This window comes from Adelges cooleyi, unplaced genomic scaffold, assembly GCF_023614345.1.
Source record: "Adelges cooleyi isolate 19-005CV unplaced genomic scaffold, UGA_ACOO_1.1 ACOO_flye_CR_arks_rails_tigmint_CR_PRNA_23, whole genome shotgun sequence".
Lineage (NCBI taxonomy): Eukaryota > Metazoa > Arthropoda > Insecta > Hemiptera > Adelgidae > Adelges > Adelges cooleyi.
Genome location: NW_026095893.1, coordinates 3,284,569 through 3,305,407, shown reverse-complemented (window position 1 = coordinate 3,305,407; position 20,839 = coordinate 3,284,569). Strand labels below are relative to the sequence as shown.

The 20,839-nt window shown below is 29.8% G+C and overlaps 1 protein-coding gene across 3 annotated transcripts in view; it reads right to left on the bottom strand.

Annotated features, from left to right (window-relative positions):
- Positions 1-20,359, bottom strand: part of LOC126835426 (tyrosine-protein kinase Dnt-like) — a 47,766-nt gene extending 27,407 nt beyond the window's left edge. Inside the window, exons 1-2 of one of the 3 annotated variants that reach the window (XM_050568004.1) lie at positions 20,245-20,359; positions 4,744-4,863 (exon numbers count right to left, since the gene is read on the bottom strand). In XM_050568004.1, coding sequence (XP_050423961.1) covers positions 4,744-4,840 — 97 coding nt within the window. In that variant the 5' untranslated portion in view covers positions 4,841-4,863; positions 20,245-20,359. Of the gene's footprint in view, positions 1-4,743; positions 4,864-5,992; positions 6,174-20,244 lie in introns of those variants that run through there. The other 2 variants (XM_050568003.1, XM_050568005.1) reach the window with 2 other exon arrangements.
- Positions 20,360-20,839: the final 480 nt, after the last annotated feature.

The following is a 20,839-nucleotide window of genomic DNA, read 5'->3' as shown; positions in this document are numbered from 1 at the left end:
GATTTAATATATGAATGTACATAGTTATTTTTATTATACCAAAATCAAATTGAAATAAATATCGTTATTTCTACATTATTTGTAACTTAATAATTTATATAATTTAACACTCTACAAAATTGAAATGCGTAGAAATAAAAATTACAGTGAAAAGAAATATGAAATCACAAACAAAAAAAACATATATATGCACCATAAACATGAAGTTCAACAAATGAATAAGCCACTTGAAACTTAAATAATATACAAAGCATAGGATTTTTATTAATATTTCCAGGAAAAAGGTTTGAACTGTAATTCAAATATACATACATAATATTTTTTCCCCTGCATATTTATTATATGCTGTGTATTTTTTTCCTCTATATATGACGTATTTTCCGCATGACGGTAACCCAACCCCCATTATTTTTTAACTTTGAGTTGATCGACAGCCAAGGGAAAATAACATGGCAAACTTTTGAAAAGTTCACAACGGTCTATAGTTGTTTTTTATCGGTAGTTTTATAAGTATACGACAAAAAATAGGCAGTTCAACAATGACATATTTATCATAACAAAGTAAATTAATTTTATTTATTTATGTATTTAGACGGGCTGTGCATATCAACATATCATGTTCAAGACTGAACAATTATAATATACAATTGTAGTAACACTATACAATTGTACAGTGTTAAGCTTAATTATAATTAATACATAACGAACTTTGAACACAATTCTATGTCAGTATACTACTATAGGATATAAATTAAAATAATCAACATTAGTATGTAAAAAAAATCAATATTTAAATTCTGAACATTGTATACTATTATTAAAATATGAAACAAATATCCAACCCAAATCTTCTCATTTCTAATGTTTTCAAATTAAAAAACGATAACAATAGTAAATTTGACAAGTGTGGTTGACAATGAAGTCCATTTTTAAAGCCACCAACCGTTAAAAAAATGTTCTGAACTTGATCAATAGACCAAACTTTATCTATAAACGCACTATTCAACTTTTGCTAGATATTAGTATCGCAGTAAAAATGATTTCAGCCATGTAATACATAATATAACATTAAATTATAAAAGCACCGGGTACTTATTGAATTGGTATTCGCATTTTACAGGGTCTGTACTCTTTTAGGACAATTTTCATAGATATGGTGTATGCGTTGTCAAAATAGCTTGAGCCACTTACATTTTAGTGTTCATCTAAAATACTTTACTTATTACGCAATTTAAATTATTGTTCTCATAGATTTTGTGAAAGATATTAAAGTAGCATTTTTTACATTTAGTAGTTATGTAATAATATAATTTTTATTACTTGGAATATTTGTTTTAAGTAAGTTAACATTTGTATAAAATCCATTCACTGATCATAAAACGTATTGACAAATATTATCAACTTAAAAAAAAAAGTTACTCCTAACTAGTTAAAATTTAGTTAAACAAAGCCCATAAAATGTTTTAAATAGTTTTTAAAACACGCTTGCCGGAATACCTACCTTTATGAAATCAGAGGTCTTAAGAAAAACAATTTCTTTAATTCCTAATTTAAATTAAGAATACAAACATTAACACTCGTTCTAAAATTAGTGTTATCAATATAAGTGCAGCTAATAATTAATATACTTGTTGGTTGAAATTTATCTGTCTAAAAAATGTAATTTAATATTTTTTTTTTACCACTTGACGGTTTAAACATATTTAATTAATTTTAATATTCAAATTGTATTATATTTTTAAGGATTTCCTGAAATTAAAAATCGACATAGCTTCAATAGATATATCTTATGAATTAAATATTATTAAAATACATAAGTACTTTATAATTATGTTAATTTATTCTTAAATTTTTATTTTTACAATTTTTTGTTGTTTTTTTTAGATAGTTACGGTTGAAAATTAATATATTTAAGAGCAAAAATAACAATGCAAACGCTGAGGGATAAAGAATGGTCATATCGTATTGTTCTAGATTGTTAAAACGCCACAAAAATAAATAGGGGTGAGAGCAAAAGACGAAGGTTTCAAACAGTTAATATTTAATGTTAGCAAGTCTACATTGAAAAGGCGGAAGCGGCAGCACACGAAAATTAATTCCTTCAAAGCTGAGGGCTTTTTAACGTTTAATGCGCTGTTATTCTTTTGTTACTCTCAAAAAGTTCGTGCTCACTTCATCCCTAGCTGAAGCATTTTGTAAATACCCTTGAATACGTTAGTCTCGCTCTCTTTTAAACCTCCTGTAATAATATTTATTTTTACTTTTTATACGTATATTATACATTATATTTAATAATATTTGTATCTAAAGAAAACTCTTTCAATAAAAACGTATAAGATTGCATGAAAGGGCATGATTGAATAGTAAATAAAGTTTTTTTTTCAAATGACATTCGACGTAAGTAATTACTTATAAATAAAAACTCGTATACATAACTTTTTAATCGACTTATGTTTCCTCCATCATACAAAAAAATTAAAAAAAACAGTAAATTGAATTGAATTTGTATGTATTTATTATTAAATATTTTGTTTACATTGTATAAAAAGTAATAGACCAGTTATCGCATTATTTACACTGTTGCCTACTTTTTTTTTTTGTGTGTTTCAGTTGTTATTTGTTTCATTAATCTATTACTTTATAACTGTTAAAGGTGTATATTGCAACGTGACATTTTAATTGTTACTATTCTATAGTTCTATGTTCGAAAGGAACATGAACGTAGTAAGATACCTATATTAGAAATATTATATTTTAAACAAATATTTAACACTTTTCGTTATTGTTTTTGCCTATCTGTTAAATAAGAAGCGAAGAGGTTAAATTTTTACTTGTAACAAATATCTTCGTAAAAAAAAAATAATAATTAATAATAGAAATAAAAATATAAGTAGTCCTTTAAAAAAAAAATTAAAATAAACAGATAGATACGATTGTAACTTAATTTTTACATAAGACTTCTATTAAGAAAATTAAATAATTAAGAAGTAATTGTGCGGAGAAAAGTTAAAGTATTAAGTATTTCACTGACAAGTAAATTGAATTTACTTCTCAGAAATTAACTCATTAATTTTTATCCTTTGAAAAATCAAAAGGTTACACATACGTCATTTTCAGTCATTGACATTAAATACTTTAATATTTATCTTGAAAAATAGAATGCGTAGCCCTTAAAGCTTTGAACTCCAATAAAACATTTGTATTGCTTCTTTAATAAAAATTTGTGGTCTTTGGTAAAATAGTGACAGTTTGCATTTAAAAATTAAAAGCTTATCGTTAGTTGACTTGGGACTATAGAAATACACAGCAGTTTGCACATTTGTTGTAGATCAATATAGCTATAAAGTTTAGCTATTACCTTTTTCCAAAACCATATACAGTTAATTTTGTATTTATTATATATGTATAACACGCTATGTCATATATAGTTATTTTTATACCGCCATTGGGGCCTAAACACAAAATATATAAGTTATTCAGATAAATAAATTCAAATTAGTGAAACAATAATTACTTTGATCTTTCAAAACTAAGTTTTAATGAAGTTTCATACTTCATTAGGTACAATTAAAGAGTGGTAACGAGAAGTTAATTATTCACCCTCAAATTATAGAACCTTTGATGAATTCAAAAGACAAATAATAATAATTGATTAACAGCTTGAACGAAGCTGTAATGGTGCAACCTTAAAGTCTTGTTAGATATTTTAATCATGGAAGCTATAATGTAATTTAAGAACCTTATACATACATCGATAAGAATAGTTAAATTGAATTGGTAATTTTTTTTTTATCTGAAAAAAAAAGCGTTGCAGATTTCTTGTTCCTGGAACACTTACGATATATTATAACAGTGAAATTGTTTATTTTGAAATACGAAAATTTCGCATAAATAATTACTTTAATACAATAATGAATGAGAAAATATTGTAGCTAATGCATTTCGTAGAAATATTTCTGATAAGTAGATATTTTAAAACAATGGTTTGATTTAGAAAAAGTTGAATGTGTTAAACTAAAAACTTAAGAAATTTGTTATTTTTATTTTGACGGAAATATAGATAAACAATAATTATGGTGTGACTTTAGGTAATGTATTTAAAAGTAGTGACTTCTAAGTTTGTTATGAAATTTAAATAAAAAGTTAGTTTAGTTAGCCTATACCTAGTTATTTATAGTGTGTTTTTATACATATAAAAATATATGCTATACTAGGTGTCCCACAAATTGATAAGACAAATTAAATAACTTTTGTTCAAGTGAATATTTTAAAGATGTTTTTTTAAAATTAGTTTATACTCATTTGCGCTATAAGCACCATATATTTATCGCACTTAACTATTTTACTTTTTTTTATTTTTTGTTCATCCTACACTTTAAACTTAAATAACTTCAAAAGTAATTATCCAAAACTAGTTTTCGATCAGTCAATATATTAATAATTATTTCTATATATACCATATAGGAAGAAAACCATTATTATTTTGGTGTCAATACATAAGCATTATTAAAATAGTAAATTGGATGTACAATGCAATAATAATAATATTAGGTGTACAACCTAATATCATTAAAAAACTCTCTTATTTAGATTATCTTTTTTATTGTATAATCATAATAAAATATGGTAGATAAATACTGTAAAGAATAATATGCACATTTCAATCGTAATGTGTATTGTGCACGATATGATTTACAAAGAAAAAATTATTATCACTCATAGTTTGTATGATTTTCTACGTACCCATGATCCTTTTAACTTCTTTTTGACTAATGAATACATTCAAGTGACCTGTTGCACTTGACAAACAGTACAGTAAAAATATAGCAATAGACCCCATCTGTTATCTGATGGCTCTTTCTCCTGCAAAATATGTTCATGTTTTATAAATGTGTTGTATATACTTTCATCATGTGGTACGCTAATGTTATTTTATTATATGGACTGAACGATACAAGTATGATGTCATCAGGCATATTATAATATTGTCTGTTCATACGATCACACGTGAAATTACTGAATGAGTACCACATGTCCTAAAAGCTATTAAATAATAATACAATACTAGTTACTACGATACTTAAGACTATGGGAATGAGATCATACTGTGTTTAATTACTCGAATCTATATCCCTTAAATATTTGACTAATAAACATAAAACACATTTAGTTACTTATTTTGTGATAGGTACGCAAGATGCTCAATGATGGTTTCTCCATTATAAGTTCGCGAAATGAATGTTACTAAAGTCATATTAGAACTTGTTTAATATGTAGATAAAACTACAATAATTTTTAATTAGGAGATCATCATATTATAACAATTATTAAAACAAATATTATACAATATATAGCGTTATCGTTTCTGTTTGTATGTTAAATTTGTATTGTAAATATAATAACAATGCAATTAAAATAGAATAAACAGTTAAAATATTTCTCATATTTAACTTAAAGCCTATAAAAATGCAATTAAAAAAAAACTCTAAAAAACATAGACCATTTAATTCCTCCTAAGTCCTCAATCAACAAGTCATAGTAATTGTAATAAAGATACTACATTGTTATGTGACGTGTTTGATATGTTTGAGTATGTAAAATTAAAATATCAAGTCGTCATCAGCAGCCATTATACAAAATGAAACTTAGAAGATTTGTAACTATTTCTTTGCTAAAAATTAAAAAAAATGTGAATTTTATTCTATTTATCTTATTTTGTACCTTAACTTTATTTATTTGTTAGTTTTTCTCATTTATATTTCAGTTTTTATACAGGGTGATCTATCTGATGTAAGCCATGATAGCAAGAGCTGTGCTTAGATGTAACCCACAAGTTGGGCAATTAGCTATTATTACTGTCAATAAAGGTTGTAGCTGTCCACGAGAGAAAAAAACTCTTAAGGGCAATATCATAAATTATAAATAACTTAAATCTAAGTATATATGTTATTATTGTAGGTTTTTTGTTTAAAATTTGTTTTTTTTTTTTTACCTTAATTATAGTCTCGATCTATGACAAAAACTTCGCTCATCGCTTGCCAGCACAAGGCGATGGTGTGATTAATACGGTGCTCATTGTTAATCCTAAACCTACACCACGTTTGTTAGCCAAATCACATTCGAACGCACATCCGAATCCGAACACGACCAAGGTAATGTAACAACATGACGACACGACACCGCACGGGGAACTGGGCGCACGTGGTGGTGTACCGGTGGCGTCGCGGTCGCAGCCGTCGCCCGTAGCAGCCGCCTTTGAGTCGGCCCTCACGGAAATATCCTAAACGGTCTTTGCCTGCCGGCTGCCCGCTTATCCCCGACCAGAGTGAGCCTAACGGATAACCATCAAATATTCATTGTGGTGTCTGCTCGTAAACACGCTTTGTCTAACTTTTTTGTCAGCCGCACAACAACGGTTTATAGACGACAAATAGATTTCCCGACACGACCGTCAGATGTCAAAAAATCGTTTTTATTTCTCCAGGGAAATTTCACTAAAAAACATAATATTATACGTTTTTGCATTTTAAAATACAAGGTAATAGGCTATGTATGTTCGGTTGTGAACACGAGAATCCATTGCATTCTATAGATTTATCGATAACCACTAAACAAACACTTCTGCCGTCACGGGGAAAAAAAAAAATAACAGGACTGAACTTAAAGTGTCTCCATCGAAACGCTTTCTTTGATTACTCCACGGTTCGAAGACGTCAAAGTTAGGTTTTCTTCGGTTAAGTTAGCAGTAAGAAAAAACTGACATTTTCCTAAGTTCAACGTGCATTCCAAATAGGCCATCTAGTTATCACAGATTTTTACGCATAAACTGCAGTTTATCATTATTGAAAAGTAAGGATAAAGGCTGTTGAAAATTATTATACTAGTTTAGACATGGAAAAATACACAACGTTTTAATTTATCTCTTTTTACCCAAAAGCCACTGAATAGCTTATTTCATAAAACAAATTATTTCGTGATTAGTGTCATAGCAAGATTTTTCAAAACAACAGGCTCATTCACTTTAAAAACTAATAATTTCAGGAGCATTTTTAAATAGAAACATTAAATAGAGCATAATAAAATAGTGGTTATAAAAGAGGTTTTATGACAATTTAAACTAAATAATACATCTGCATGAGATGGGGTGTTCGGTTTATTGGGTTGGGATTAGAGATAGTTGCCAACCTGTTACACTAATCAGACAGTCAAAAGTAAGTTGTGACTGTTTTATCAGTTATGATAATGTTATTACTCAAACATTTAATAAACTTTTATGATTCCCCAATGCTAATATTTTTATCGAAATTTATATTTTTTCCGTCGATGCATTGAAGTTAAAATTTACAATACTTCTTAAAAATGTACTACCTAGTAAAATATAAATGACGAAAAAAAGTAATAAATATATCAGTTATAAAATATTGATAGCTTCATTGGTCATGATTTACAAAATATTTTAAAAAAATGTATACGTGTATTACTGGTCTTTGTTGTGGGATTTGTGATATTGTGCTAGACCCCTCATATAAATATAAACAGGGTGTTTCCCTTTAAAAAAAATACATACCATACTTTATTGTATATATTTCAACGCCCTAGTTATCACACTCGACGTACGAATGATTTGGCAGTTCCTCATTTTAGACCCTACAGTCTATCACAGAGGACCATTAATATAAACGCAGGGGATAAAACCGAACAATCATTTTCTGAATAGTCGACCACTGACATAAACACCTAATCTTTCCTTAGGGCTTAGGGTGTTCAAAACATTCAATCATATTTTTCTAAACAACTAATTATCATTTTAAAGTGAAAACAAAATGTTCAATTGTCCTTAAATTAATAACACAAACGATACTTTCACAATATATTTGTCATTACTCATTTGTATATAAAAAATAAAGTTTTAAGTATATTGACAATTCTTTTCTGTTGCGGTTTAATTTTGTTTTTCCCATCGATCGGGGCTTAGACGGTTTAGATTTGGAATTTTTGGGTTTATACTTTATAGCCAATCTAAGGTTACCAAACAAGTTGGCTCCATAGAGAGTATGGCCATTTCTCCCCCCAAACAGTTGCCCGCCCGAAGAAACAAAATCGCTAGTGGCCGAGATTCGAACCGGCGACCGTGCATTGATACTTTGCCGCCTTATCTCACTCAGCCACGCGCCTACCATAAAATCCTATTGACAATAATAATTATAATTTGATTAGACATTTTATTTTTTATCCTTAATTTACTATGAATAGGTATATTTACTAAGGAAATTCTATAAAAGTGTGAGTCAAAATAAAATATCTACAACTAAAGGAAAGATGTAAATTTTTTATTTATGATAATTTATTACGTGCTTAATATTTATAAATATTTTAATATGAGTCTCATTTTTTTTATAAAACAACGAATGTAATGTACCAAATTTACAAATGTCTCAGTAGAAAATAAAAGCATTATGAATAATGTATATCGTAAGTGGTGGATCATGTTTATTTCCCTATTAGTATAATATTTTAATAAAAAGTTTTTTATAAACTCGAGTCAATGTATTATATAACATAATATTTACAAATTATTTTTAAGACAGATGTTATGCATTTAATAATTATTATGAAAAACATGGTCGAAAAGTCTAAAATAATGGGCCGTGCTATCTATATATTATATAGCCATCCAATGGCAACTAGGTAAAACTAAATTTTATGTATGTTTTGTTAGTTATTAAACCTATACAATAAATTGAGTACGCTGAACCAAACGGTTTTATTCATTTAAAATATACTGATCATACCTCTTAAAACTTTATAAAGAAAAAACAAACTTTTGCTTCACAAACATAGTAATTTAATTAATTTCTAATGAGGGTAAATATTTCATTTATATTTTCAGATATAACTACTTATTGAGATGTAAAAGATTATAGTTTTACAACCATACGACATCTGAAAATAACATGTTCACGTACGAGATAGAAGAGAGGAGTATTTTTGCATTTTCTAAACTTTGATCACCATTTAAAAGGATTCGAATGAGTCGATATTATTAATTTTGGTTTTTTAGGGTTTCTCATTTCTGAAAAACGTAGCAAAAATCATCAACTTATGCCAGCATTTTACTCCGTTGCGTTCTACATCAACATTTCAACTAAATAGATTCGACGTCTACACGATAGCTTATGATATACACTAAACCTTGCCAATTTCTATTTCGTGTCACTGTAGTCACAGGCAGTGTTGGGAATTATCTAGATAAAAAAATTGTAATTAACATCTTATCTAGATAAAAAAAAGTAAATCATCTTATTATCTTATTTAGATAAACAAATCGGTTATCTGAGGTAATTAATCTAGATAGAAATTGTAACTATTTTTTAAGTTATTTATTCGTGGGTTTTACAAAAACAGGTTTCGGGATCCGACGAAACGCATAATGTAGTCCTAGCCTAAAAATATTAATATACCTAGGTCCTAATGAATAGTGATTAGTGATATAAGAATATATTATTAATACATTGGGGTTGGCTTGTTAGACAAGTCCAATATTCCATTGTAATCCAATGTATTTTAGTCGATTATACAAAACGTCTTTTACCTATTTTTAATAGGTAGAAGTAGATAAGAGTTATATATGTATTATCGTATAATTTATTATTTATATTCGTAGTTCTCGACTACAGTGCTCAGTTTTTATTTAATGTTGATAATTTTTTTCCCAGTACTCTCGAAATAATTACTAGTGCTATATAAAACGTGTTTATAAGAATTTTTACGATAATAATTTCAAGATTAACATTGACCAAAATCCCAACAAAAAAAATGGTCGAAAGTGCAGGTGTTTATTTGAGCAGAATGGTTATAAATTATATTTTACAAATATATATACATGTCAGGCGAGTCCTGTATCAGTAACTACATATAGGGTAAAGAGTAAAGACTATAAAAGTAAAATAGTTAATAGTAATACAAGTCCAATAAACAATGAGCCGTTTCCAAAAAGTTATTTGTATTTTCAATCAAAATAAAATAACAAAACCTTGTAATAAACATTTTAAACATAATGTGGGCTCTCCGTAGTCCGTAGACCGTATGTGGCCAAAACGATAGTTAAGCCTCAAAAAAGAACAATATGTTTATAAATAGTTTCAACCGATATTGAAATGTCCCGTCATCGATTATCGAGTTTGATAAACTCGTATTTACTTTTTATACCTATTTATACTATTACTGTTGCCTACATAAAATATGACATAAACAGAGTACATGAAAATAATAAATGACAAATGAACAGAGTAGCCATAAATCACGAAATCTAATATAAGGAAAATTTGCTCTTTGACGTAACTGTCCATTTCTTAGTACCTACGTCTTATTGGTTATTAAATTATTCTGTAATCTGTGAAAATACTTTGTTTCACTCATACATTTTCGTATAACATTTTATGAAGGTTAAAATTTAATTTATCTATTTTTCATCTAGATAAAATTGTATTTATCTATATCTTTTAGCTAAATAAATGTTAAATGAATAATTTAATATCTTTTTTAGATGATATATTACTCAATTATCCGTTATCTTATCTAGATAACTTTATAGTTATCTTTTCCCAACACTGGTCACAGGATTGTAGAAATTGCAATTATAACTGATACAGTGATGAAAACACTAATAAAACATTTTGATGCGAATCTGTAGATGGAAGAAATACTAAATATTGACAAAAATCAATGTATAGACATTGATGTACTTAAGTAGACCATAGAGGATAGTTAGTTTAATCAACATATTTTCGTCTAGCAATTTTTAGAACGTAATATAGTTCCAAATATTAATTATGAATGATTACATGAGTAATGTTGCTGTACTTTGTAACTGAATATTGTACTAATTATTATTCAACTACTTTAGCATCATTAGTCTAACTATACACCACCAACACTATTCATTACATGCACATAATCTAAACCTCTGAACTACATGTAACTAAACAAACGAGGCAAACACTATACATAGGATGGTTTCATGTACCCTACTCGTATTTCACACTTTGATATAACTTTTAAATATAAATTTTAACGACGTCCTGTAGTTTTTATGTATTGTGATTTAATCCATTAAGATGTATGATAACAGTTATTTTTAACTAAATTTGTTTTTAACAAATACAAATACAATACAATAATTTGAAAATCAGCATTTATTTTTGGTTGTTTAGAATAAATTAATGAGCTATTTAAATATTTACCCATCAATGTTTTAACTAGATATGATTTCTGGTCGATAGAATATGCTACTCTAATAAATTGGTCTGAGATTATAACGCAAACAAGCAAAAAAATAAAGCAAATAAGAAAAACGTATCCAAGTAGTATAAATATCGTCTTGTTATATTTTAAATGATCCTTTAAGACAAGACAACTCATGACAAAAGGTGTAGAACACCCTCTATTTGAAAAATAAACACTTACGGTCGTTGTCTGATAACTTGGCACAGCTGCGGCGGCGCGAAAACGCAAAACCAGGGGTTCTCTGTATTCAATTATTTTTTAGTCTATTATGCCTTGTCGAAGCATAGTGATAGTTTACTTTTGTAAAATTATAATAATAATAATAGTAATACCAACAACAATAATAAAGAGCGTAATGTATTGTCTAAGTTATAAAAACAATTAAATTTGTTTTTTTTTCACTGATAAATATTACTTTATGACACTGATATTATCATATTTCAATAGCAATACAGCTTATAAATTGTAATATTTTTCTGTCATCAAGCTGAATATGTAATTCAATAATGTATACCTTATTATGTAACCGTTGAGACAAATTGTAATTACTGTCTAAATAAAAATTTAAAAAGTAATGTATTTTGGGCGATGGGGAGGAGAAGCAGGGCATGTGTTAAAAACTTTAGCAAGAAAGGGAGAGAATGAAAGAGTTACACATTACATTTTTAAGTACGTCTGAACTATATAAAACTTATTAAATGCCTACAAAGATATAGGTCATCACAGGACATTGCAAAAATACCTGACTTAATTGTGGAAGCTTAAATATATAATCTGTTAATCTAGTTTCACCGGTTGACATAGCATAACATGTGGTATAAGTCTCTCGTCGTTATAAATTAGATAAACTAAAACTATTTTACCATTATGTAAATTTGTATAATAAACAAAGACTGTATAACACAAAAATGAAAACTTAAAAATGTTATATTTTTTATGGCCGTTCTTAACAATTTACTTTAAAATATAAGTGTAGTTTACAATTTTAGTATTGTTATACTAATCTTAATTTTTAATTTGTTACTAATCAATACTGCCGTTTCAGTTATAACTGATAGTAATACTGCATCTTTACTGGCATACGTCTGGGATGATAACAATATTCTGTACCGAACTGCTAATATTGGTCTTGTACTAACTTAATATTGACTGAGTAGTGAGTCAAACGTTTATTAACATTACTTGTTTTCAAGTAAAGATCATTGTGGGAGAGAATCAGAATACTCCAACGATCCTCTACCTGTCGCGAGAGGTGACAAATAGGATTGCATAAAGTCGAGAGCCAGTGTAAAATTTTGTCAAAAAGTATGGGAGTCTTGAACAAGGCTTAGGCGGATTGTCCCTCCTCGAATGTGCGCGGGTGTGGCTTTGATAGCGGACAAAATGAGAGAAAATAGACTGAAATGGTTTGGGCATGTCATGAAGAGAGAGGAATCGGGATCAGTAAGAATGGCAATGAAAATAAATGTAAGAGGAAAGAGGGGAAGATGAAGACCATAAAAGAGGTGGTGGGATGCGATTGAGAATGATATGTAAGGTAGTGTATGTGAGAAAGATGTCGGAAATCGTGTCAAGTGCAAGCTTAGGACAAGGGTGACTGATCTCCAATTAGTTGGAATGAAAGCGAAGGAGAAGAAGGAAACTTGTTTTCAAGTACTGAGTCAGTACTAGGAATAATAATTGTAGTCAATACGCTAGACGGGCTAGACGAATGTCGGTAACAATTATTACGATGCCGTACTGTACCTGTTGTGAGTGTTGGCGTAAAACAGACATCTCTAAATGGGATTCTGTTAAAAAGTTCGGCGGGTCATATAATTTTAAACAATCATAACTTAAATATTTTACAAAACGAGTATCAAATAAAAAGTAGGTACGTATTGCAGTAATATATTTATGCGTTTCCCGAAAAAAAGGTGTACTTTTATAGATTTGTGTGTATCCGATCGATTCGAATTCTCTCGGAACAATGAGACCACAACAATAGACATAGTATTGTGAAAACAAATTAAAAAACAGCCAAAACGATTGGGTTGACTTAACCTTAAACACAAATTGCACACTAGCACATTCAAAAGGCTTGTGGACATATAAACGAATGTTGTGTAATTTATAATATCAATATGTACTGAACGTTGCACGTTTTTGCCCGCCAACGTTGTGCCGGCTCTGCGAGTCGTATCTGAAATAATTGACAGACATCGAAATTTATGAGTTTGGCCACACATTTTCCTCTCCTCTTTTCTGTTTACTGCACGTGACCGCGGGGACAAACCCGGCAAACGTTTTCCCGGCGATATATTTTTATTCGCACACATGCACGCGGATTATCAATTTATTTTTCTATTTCTAATATAATTTTTACCCCCTCCTGCACCGCAGTATTTCCGCGTTGCCACCGACCTCTTATAAATTTATGACATATACCTAACCTAACCGCGTGTGTATGAGTGTAAAGGGTACGATATAGCGGGGCGATAAATCAGCAAAACGCTTGTTTGCGTTAAAATCCGATACACGCGGCGTGTACGGAGCAAAACATGTGACGAAGGGTTGTGCCGGGTAACAAGGCCTGGATGAAGAATTGCAACGGTACAGTATCCGTGACGTTGACGGATACCCGCCGCCTATAACACGGCACGCCCGCGCTTGTGGTTTAAACGATTCCTCTCTAAGTATAGTAGCAATTTTTCAACTATTCTTTTATGCTCTTTTTTCCCCATTCCCGAAGTAAGCGAGAATAAACAGTAAACTCGCTAACAAGACCAAATAACATATTATACTATACACTTATACGCGCTTTTTGGTCCAATTGTCGGATGTGTATTATTTTCATCCAACGTGGTGCGAGTAAGGTGTGACGAGCAAATGTTTTCTGTCGGGAAAACACTTCTGACACGTGTGGCCTGTTGGTATACCGTCACAAAATCATTCATATGAAAAACAATCAGTCATAATAATATTGTAAGTAAGGAATTACCCGTACATTTTGTAGTTTTTCTTTTGAAAACATTTTTATTTATGTTATTTTAGAACAAATTACTATATATTTAGAATAAAAAAATAAATTAATGAGAAATTCAATAATCCGCCCTACGATTTATATATATAAATGTTAACATAAACAATTTATTAGAAAAAATGCATACATTATTATGTAATATAATTGTCATCATTTCAGTTAATTAAATGGTACAATGAAACGTAGATAAATAATTATTTAAAAGCTATTATTAAAATAACCAAATCAGTTAAGAAATTTCTAAAAAAAATCATTGTATCAAAAATACCTTCGTAGCTATATATAGAAGCTAAAATATTACTTCAAAATATAATAATAGTCAAATAAAGAAATGTTTTTCATCAAAACTTTTAATTAAGAATTAAAAAGAAAATTGTGTTTGTTTATGGTACTTTTAATCTAATATCATAAATACATACCTATGTATATATATAAAAGCAAGTATAAAAATTGTTTTATTGTGATTAAATTAAAACTATTATAATTACTTAGGTAGTTTATTTAATAATATAAAAAGCTAGGGACATAATTATGTCGCTGTAGGCTGTGGCTTTACCGCAAAAAGTGCTTAATCTAAGTGCGTTGAAAAAAGAAGGTTTAAGCACGTATTTTTGTTTGCAGAAAATGCTCAGTAAGACGTCTCAATACACCGTCAGACACGAACTAGGGTTAAATGGCCAGCATAAACATACTAAGAAGAAAACATCAAACTTCTGGCAAATCAGTCGTGTAAAATTAGTTATTCCTTTTTGAGAGTTACTATCGAATTACATAAACGTAATTTAATGTTTTATGAATTATTAAGTATTTAATAGTTTCACAACATCACTTAGTAGCCGAGAATGGAACCTAAACATTTTGATGAATCAATAAATTTATCAATTTTTTAGCAACCCAACATAAGCAAATAAGATGCCACTCAATAACACACGCGTTACACTACAATGGCCTGAACGTCCGGTTTTCAACTTAAAACTAGTATCAAGACTAAAGAATATGCCGATCGATACGGTAAGCTCAAAGCATAGATTGAAGTAGGGAAAACAATGTAAAAATGTCTCAAACACTGTATCGTTTAATCTATTTAAAAAAAATACTTTAAAATGACAAATAAACACTGTAGAAGTTACACTGCTGCCTGGGTCCGTTCGTCCCACCTTGATGTCCGTCCCCATCTCTATCGTCATGTTAAATGACAAAATCGTGACCTAAAGCCAATAACGCGAAATCGTGACACCCTTGTGTGTTAAAATAAATTCTTATCAAAATCGAAATCAAAATAGATGTTTCGTAGTGTAAAAGGGCGTTTTCTACCCACATGTAGACACCATGACAAACGGTCACAAAACAAATCAAGTTGTTATTCTAATATAAAAATATATCGTTTACAAAAAGGAGATATCTGATATCTCTACATTTTAAATTAACGGATAGATTTTAAATAAAAGATTCTATTATAATGTTTATAACATTTTATACGTGTTTTAGGTCTATAAAAATGTAGTAATTACTTTGAATCTATATTTTTCCATAAGTTTTCCGCTATTTCCGCATCTTCTTAATATTTTACTACTAAAAATTACGACAAAAGCCTACAAGAACGCAACAAACTAACGACAATTCGAAAGCAACAGTAGCTAACAGAAGCAACAGTACTTTTAAGTAATCCCGTACTGCCAAAGTTAATAAAAGAAACTTTTTTAAAATTTTTGAACATTAAAATTGTATTTTTCAAGAAAAACAAAAAATTAAAAATTATTATATTAAAATTTGGTTCAAATTAGAATTTCTTAATAGTCCTATTTGATTTATAAAAATGTAAAAAGATTATTCGCCATAAAAATTAGTTCCTTACATCTTAAAAAAAAGTATCAAAATCTGAGGGAAAAAATGGGTTTAATACGCAATTTTTAAAGGGACGTAATAACCCTAATTTTAAAGCGTAAAAATATGTCTACACAGAATGTGTTTTACACTGTCTGTTATGGTATTAGACCAAAAATATCTATTACTTAGTTATTACTGTTTTACATAAGTAAAAAGTGTATTTTTCAACATTTAATTTAAGCTAAATACTTTATGTGTCAAACAAATCAATATAATATTCCCTATAAAGTTGTATCATCATTCAATTTCATAATTTATAATATTAATGAATTTTCAATAATATTTAAATCGAGTGAACAGTAGAACAGTGCCGGCCAGTCTGAATAAGGAACATAATTAGTTTCAATCTATGATATAATAATGTGAGCAGTGTGAATCGAGACATTGTCCTGTTGAAAGATAAAATTTGACTTGGATGTGTATTGAAAAATTGATTTTTGAGAAGTTAAGAGATTTTTGTGTTTGATAGCATTTATTCAGCCATCTAAAAAAAATTGTTTTCTTCTTCCATTATACCCAATAGCGCCCCATACCATAACGAAACCTCCGCCCATTTGACGTTTTGAAAGTATTGTTAATTATTTTTTTAAATCATGATAGTAATAAGAATAACCATCAGGACCATCTAAATAAATTTTTTTTTCATCTGTAAAAATTACCCTTTTTGACTTATTTGACCAATTCATTGTATTTTTTGCAAAGTGTTATCTTGCATTTTTATTACGCTCACTCAGAGGTGCCGTTCTTAAAAAATGTTTTCGAATAAGTGTTAGCGTATGTTTCAACAGTCTCTGTATATTATGAATATTAGTTTCCACTCCAGATTACTCCAAAATACCACGACCACTTAAAACAGAATTTGACGCAGCTCTTAAAATTACTGGTCGTCCAGTAGATTTGTTGATGTTATAATTTGAACCAAGTTTAATCAAATTGTCGATAACTGTTGAACTTCTATTAAGTCGACATAAATTTCCCGGTTGGAGAGCCAAATTTCCTTGAAAGCCATAATTTTACCCTTTTCTTTATCTGTTAGTGGTTTTCCTTGACCGATATTTTTTTGTCATGCAGTGTAACTTGACAGGCCTAGAATGCCCAACGCTGCCATCATGAAACGGGTTCTTGACGATTTCGCTAACTAATTCAAGCCAATTATTACCACTTGGCTACAAAACAATATTTGTGGGACAGAATCTAATCTATCACTAATTATTTTGACATGCTTTATTGTATTTAATGGTCATTCTTTATGACAGTTTTTAGGCCCCATTTGTCACAATTACATCATTCCGTTTCTTTTACCTCAAACATTTTCAATATTGTAACCTTTTTCATTCGTACAATCACTGTAACAATATTATCGGATTTATCAAATTATATTATGACATGCAAATTTATTTTTGTAACATAAAATTGTTAAAACATAATAAAGGGCCATGTCCGTGGCTCTTTACTAAGGAGAAAAATAGTTGGGCATAATTTTAAATAAAATATTAAAAGTACCTTCTTCACCACAAAATTGCAATATTATTAAGGCTCACCGGAGACGAAAGTATGTTATTTACACGTTTTATAAAAGGAGTCAAGAGATTCTTCAGCTAGAAAAAAAAATACCAATAACCTTAAACATACAGTTTACTCATATAATTATAATTTTAAACAGCTATTAAACAAATGAAAATATAAGTATAAATGAGCGTTACATTTTCTCATTATGGTTTTATCGCAAGAGCATTCAACCACAAAGCTATAGATAAAACTTGAGTGACATATTATAAACTAAAAACCCCTTAATAGTTAACTTTCCAGAAACTTTACTAATAACACAAAAATGTTGTTACTGAAAAATATTATGATAAACCATAATTTATATTCTAAAAATAATACAAGTTTGCGACTTACAATAACTTTTAGGTATAACTTGATATTTCTTAATGTATACCTATTTTTAGGTGCAATTTTATTTAAAAACAAGTTTGTATTTTTTATGTTTTTAAGGCGCTTAGTTCTTTTAAGTTGCTTCTATGTAGTAAAATGATTTACCTGAAATATAAAAATATATAACTATATGTTTTTATTCAAAATCATTTGAAATTGAACCTACACTATACATAATTTAGAAAACTACAATCTCCAACAAAAACCTAACAGTGAAAAAAGGCCAAGTTCCAGACCTCCTCTCAAAAAAGTCAGCCTATCAAAGTAGTGATATCTACATTGTGGCCAAGTCTGCTATTTTTTTAGCTCATAACCTCACTTCACTCCAACTTTCATCAGCAACACTTGGCCAGTTAGTTTAGCCACTTCTGAATGAAACATGACCTTTCTGAATGAGGCATAAAATAGACTTAGCCGCAATGTATATACCACTACTTTGATTGTCTGACTTTTTTGGGAGGGGATCTGAACCCTTTTCTTTTTTCTGAGTTCTCTCCTTCCCATCGTAACCCACGTAACTCCTAAGCGAGTACATTTGATAATGTTGCTTTATGCTTCATTCAGAAACTGGCCATGTGCTAGGCAAAACAAATAAAAGAGAAGTGCTCATGGAAGTTGAAGTGAAGTGAGGTTATGAACTAAAGAAATAGCAAACTTGGCCACAATGTGATATCATTACTTTGATAGGCTGACTTTTTTGGAAGGGGGTCTGGAACTTGGCCGTTTTTCACTGTTATGTTTTTGTTGGAGATATCATTCCTTTTTGCTGGCTATGGTTTGATTCACGCGGCCACCTCAAAGATGTTGCTCTAATACAATTTTTCTTAGAAAAACAAACATTTGCTATTTTTTTTATACTCAAAACGAACGAACGAATTCTCCGACGAAGAATAACACGGGTATAGAGAATGAATTAAATAATGGTATTATTACGATTATTAAAATTTTCTGTATTTGATGACCGATAAATGAAATAAAATACAATGAAATTACAAAAAAATTATATTTGATAGGTATTTACTGTCAATTATAAATATTTGCTTATTGCCATGTTGTAACACTGAAAGAAAACGTTTTTTTTCGACGACACGGAATCTGTGATTTATTAATAAAAACCCGTGCTAATCTAATCAAGCAATATTTATGTGCGTCACATCATGCATTTAGAACTACACTTTCTAAAGCGGCATTAATTTTGGGAAAATTGCAACTTTCTGATGTTTCCCTTTAGTTACACTATAAGAACTACATTTATGCCAAATTTCACGTTTCTACCTATACGAGAAGTGTTTTATAATTTTAATGATGAGCGAGTGAGTCAGTCAGTAACAAAAATGAAAGCTTTGAAATTCTCCCCTTTTGAAAAGGCTTAATATTAAGGGCTCAATTGTTTACAGTATCCTAAGTTACTAGAGCTTAATATATGTTTAAAATTTCAAAAGCTAATCTTAAAAGGAAACAGAGATATGTGCGTTAGAAAAACTGAGTGAATTGGTTTGTGTAAAGATACACTAACATTGCTGGAACTTGGCCGTGCGCGCTGCCGTGCGCTCAAATACAGCAAAGAAAATTCTTTATTTGTAGTTTTTTTTTGTAATACCACCATGGCTATATTTTGAAGAGAAATAAAAACGGTTTTGTATGAAAGCTTTAGTTATATTTTAAGTAATGTATATTCCTGAATAGACCTACAACAATATTAGAACTAACGTTTGAAAAATGATACTCTGTGTTTGTTGGAAGCTGATTGTGGAATAAATAATCAGTAAAATGATTAATGAGTACTAAAAAAAGAACCTAATTAGGTAAAAATAATTTATATATTATTGATTTTGTTTTTAACATTTATTTTAGGAAATATGCTTTTAACAAAACATAGTCGAATCTATTAATGCTATATTATTTTTTATTTCTACGTTTATTAACGACTTCGTGGTAAATGAAATACGTGAGTACTATTTTGGTCCGAAAATTGCTTATTACGACGTCCTCTCAAGTACAATTGAAACCTGTAGCTGATATGTTGGAGTGAGGTCAAAAGGAAAGTAGAGGTAATATTATGACGTGCAAGTGTCCGTGTGTTATATTTAAGACATTAGTTAATAACTCACGCGAGGCGAAAGCAATAATTGTCTACACCATCAATACCTTCAACCCTCTACCCTTTGCTCAACACCCATAGCTTGCGCACCTGTAGTTTTCGGTTCGTCGGTTAGCTCTGTCAACGGTGCGTGTGGCGATTGCCGCGCGAACAGGCGAAGACTATACAGTCATGATAATAATATAAACGCGATAATAATAACAACGAAGGTATACGGTTCGGGTGGGTGGTGGTGGCCCGTGGCATCCGAACAAGGCGTCAAGACCCGGAGTAGTTTAATTTCGACATTGATTCCTCCGTGTGTGCGTTCACTGTATGTAGACCCTCTACCGACCCCCTGTCACCCGTTTCGCCGGCACAGTGGCATGCCGCCAGTCATCCTTGTGGGCAGCGGGTGAATAATAAACAACGTTGCATAAAGCGTTTTGGTTGAAAAGACACGGCGCGGCGCGCGAAAATGCAACTGCTCGCGTCCCGGCGCAGTCTCCATGGTTACAACAAAGCGACAGGGCCAATCTCTCTCCGAGCTGAGGTGGAGAACAAGCATTACTGTACACGCGCGTAAATATATTATTATATATATATATATATATATATATATATAT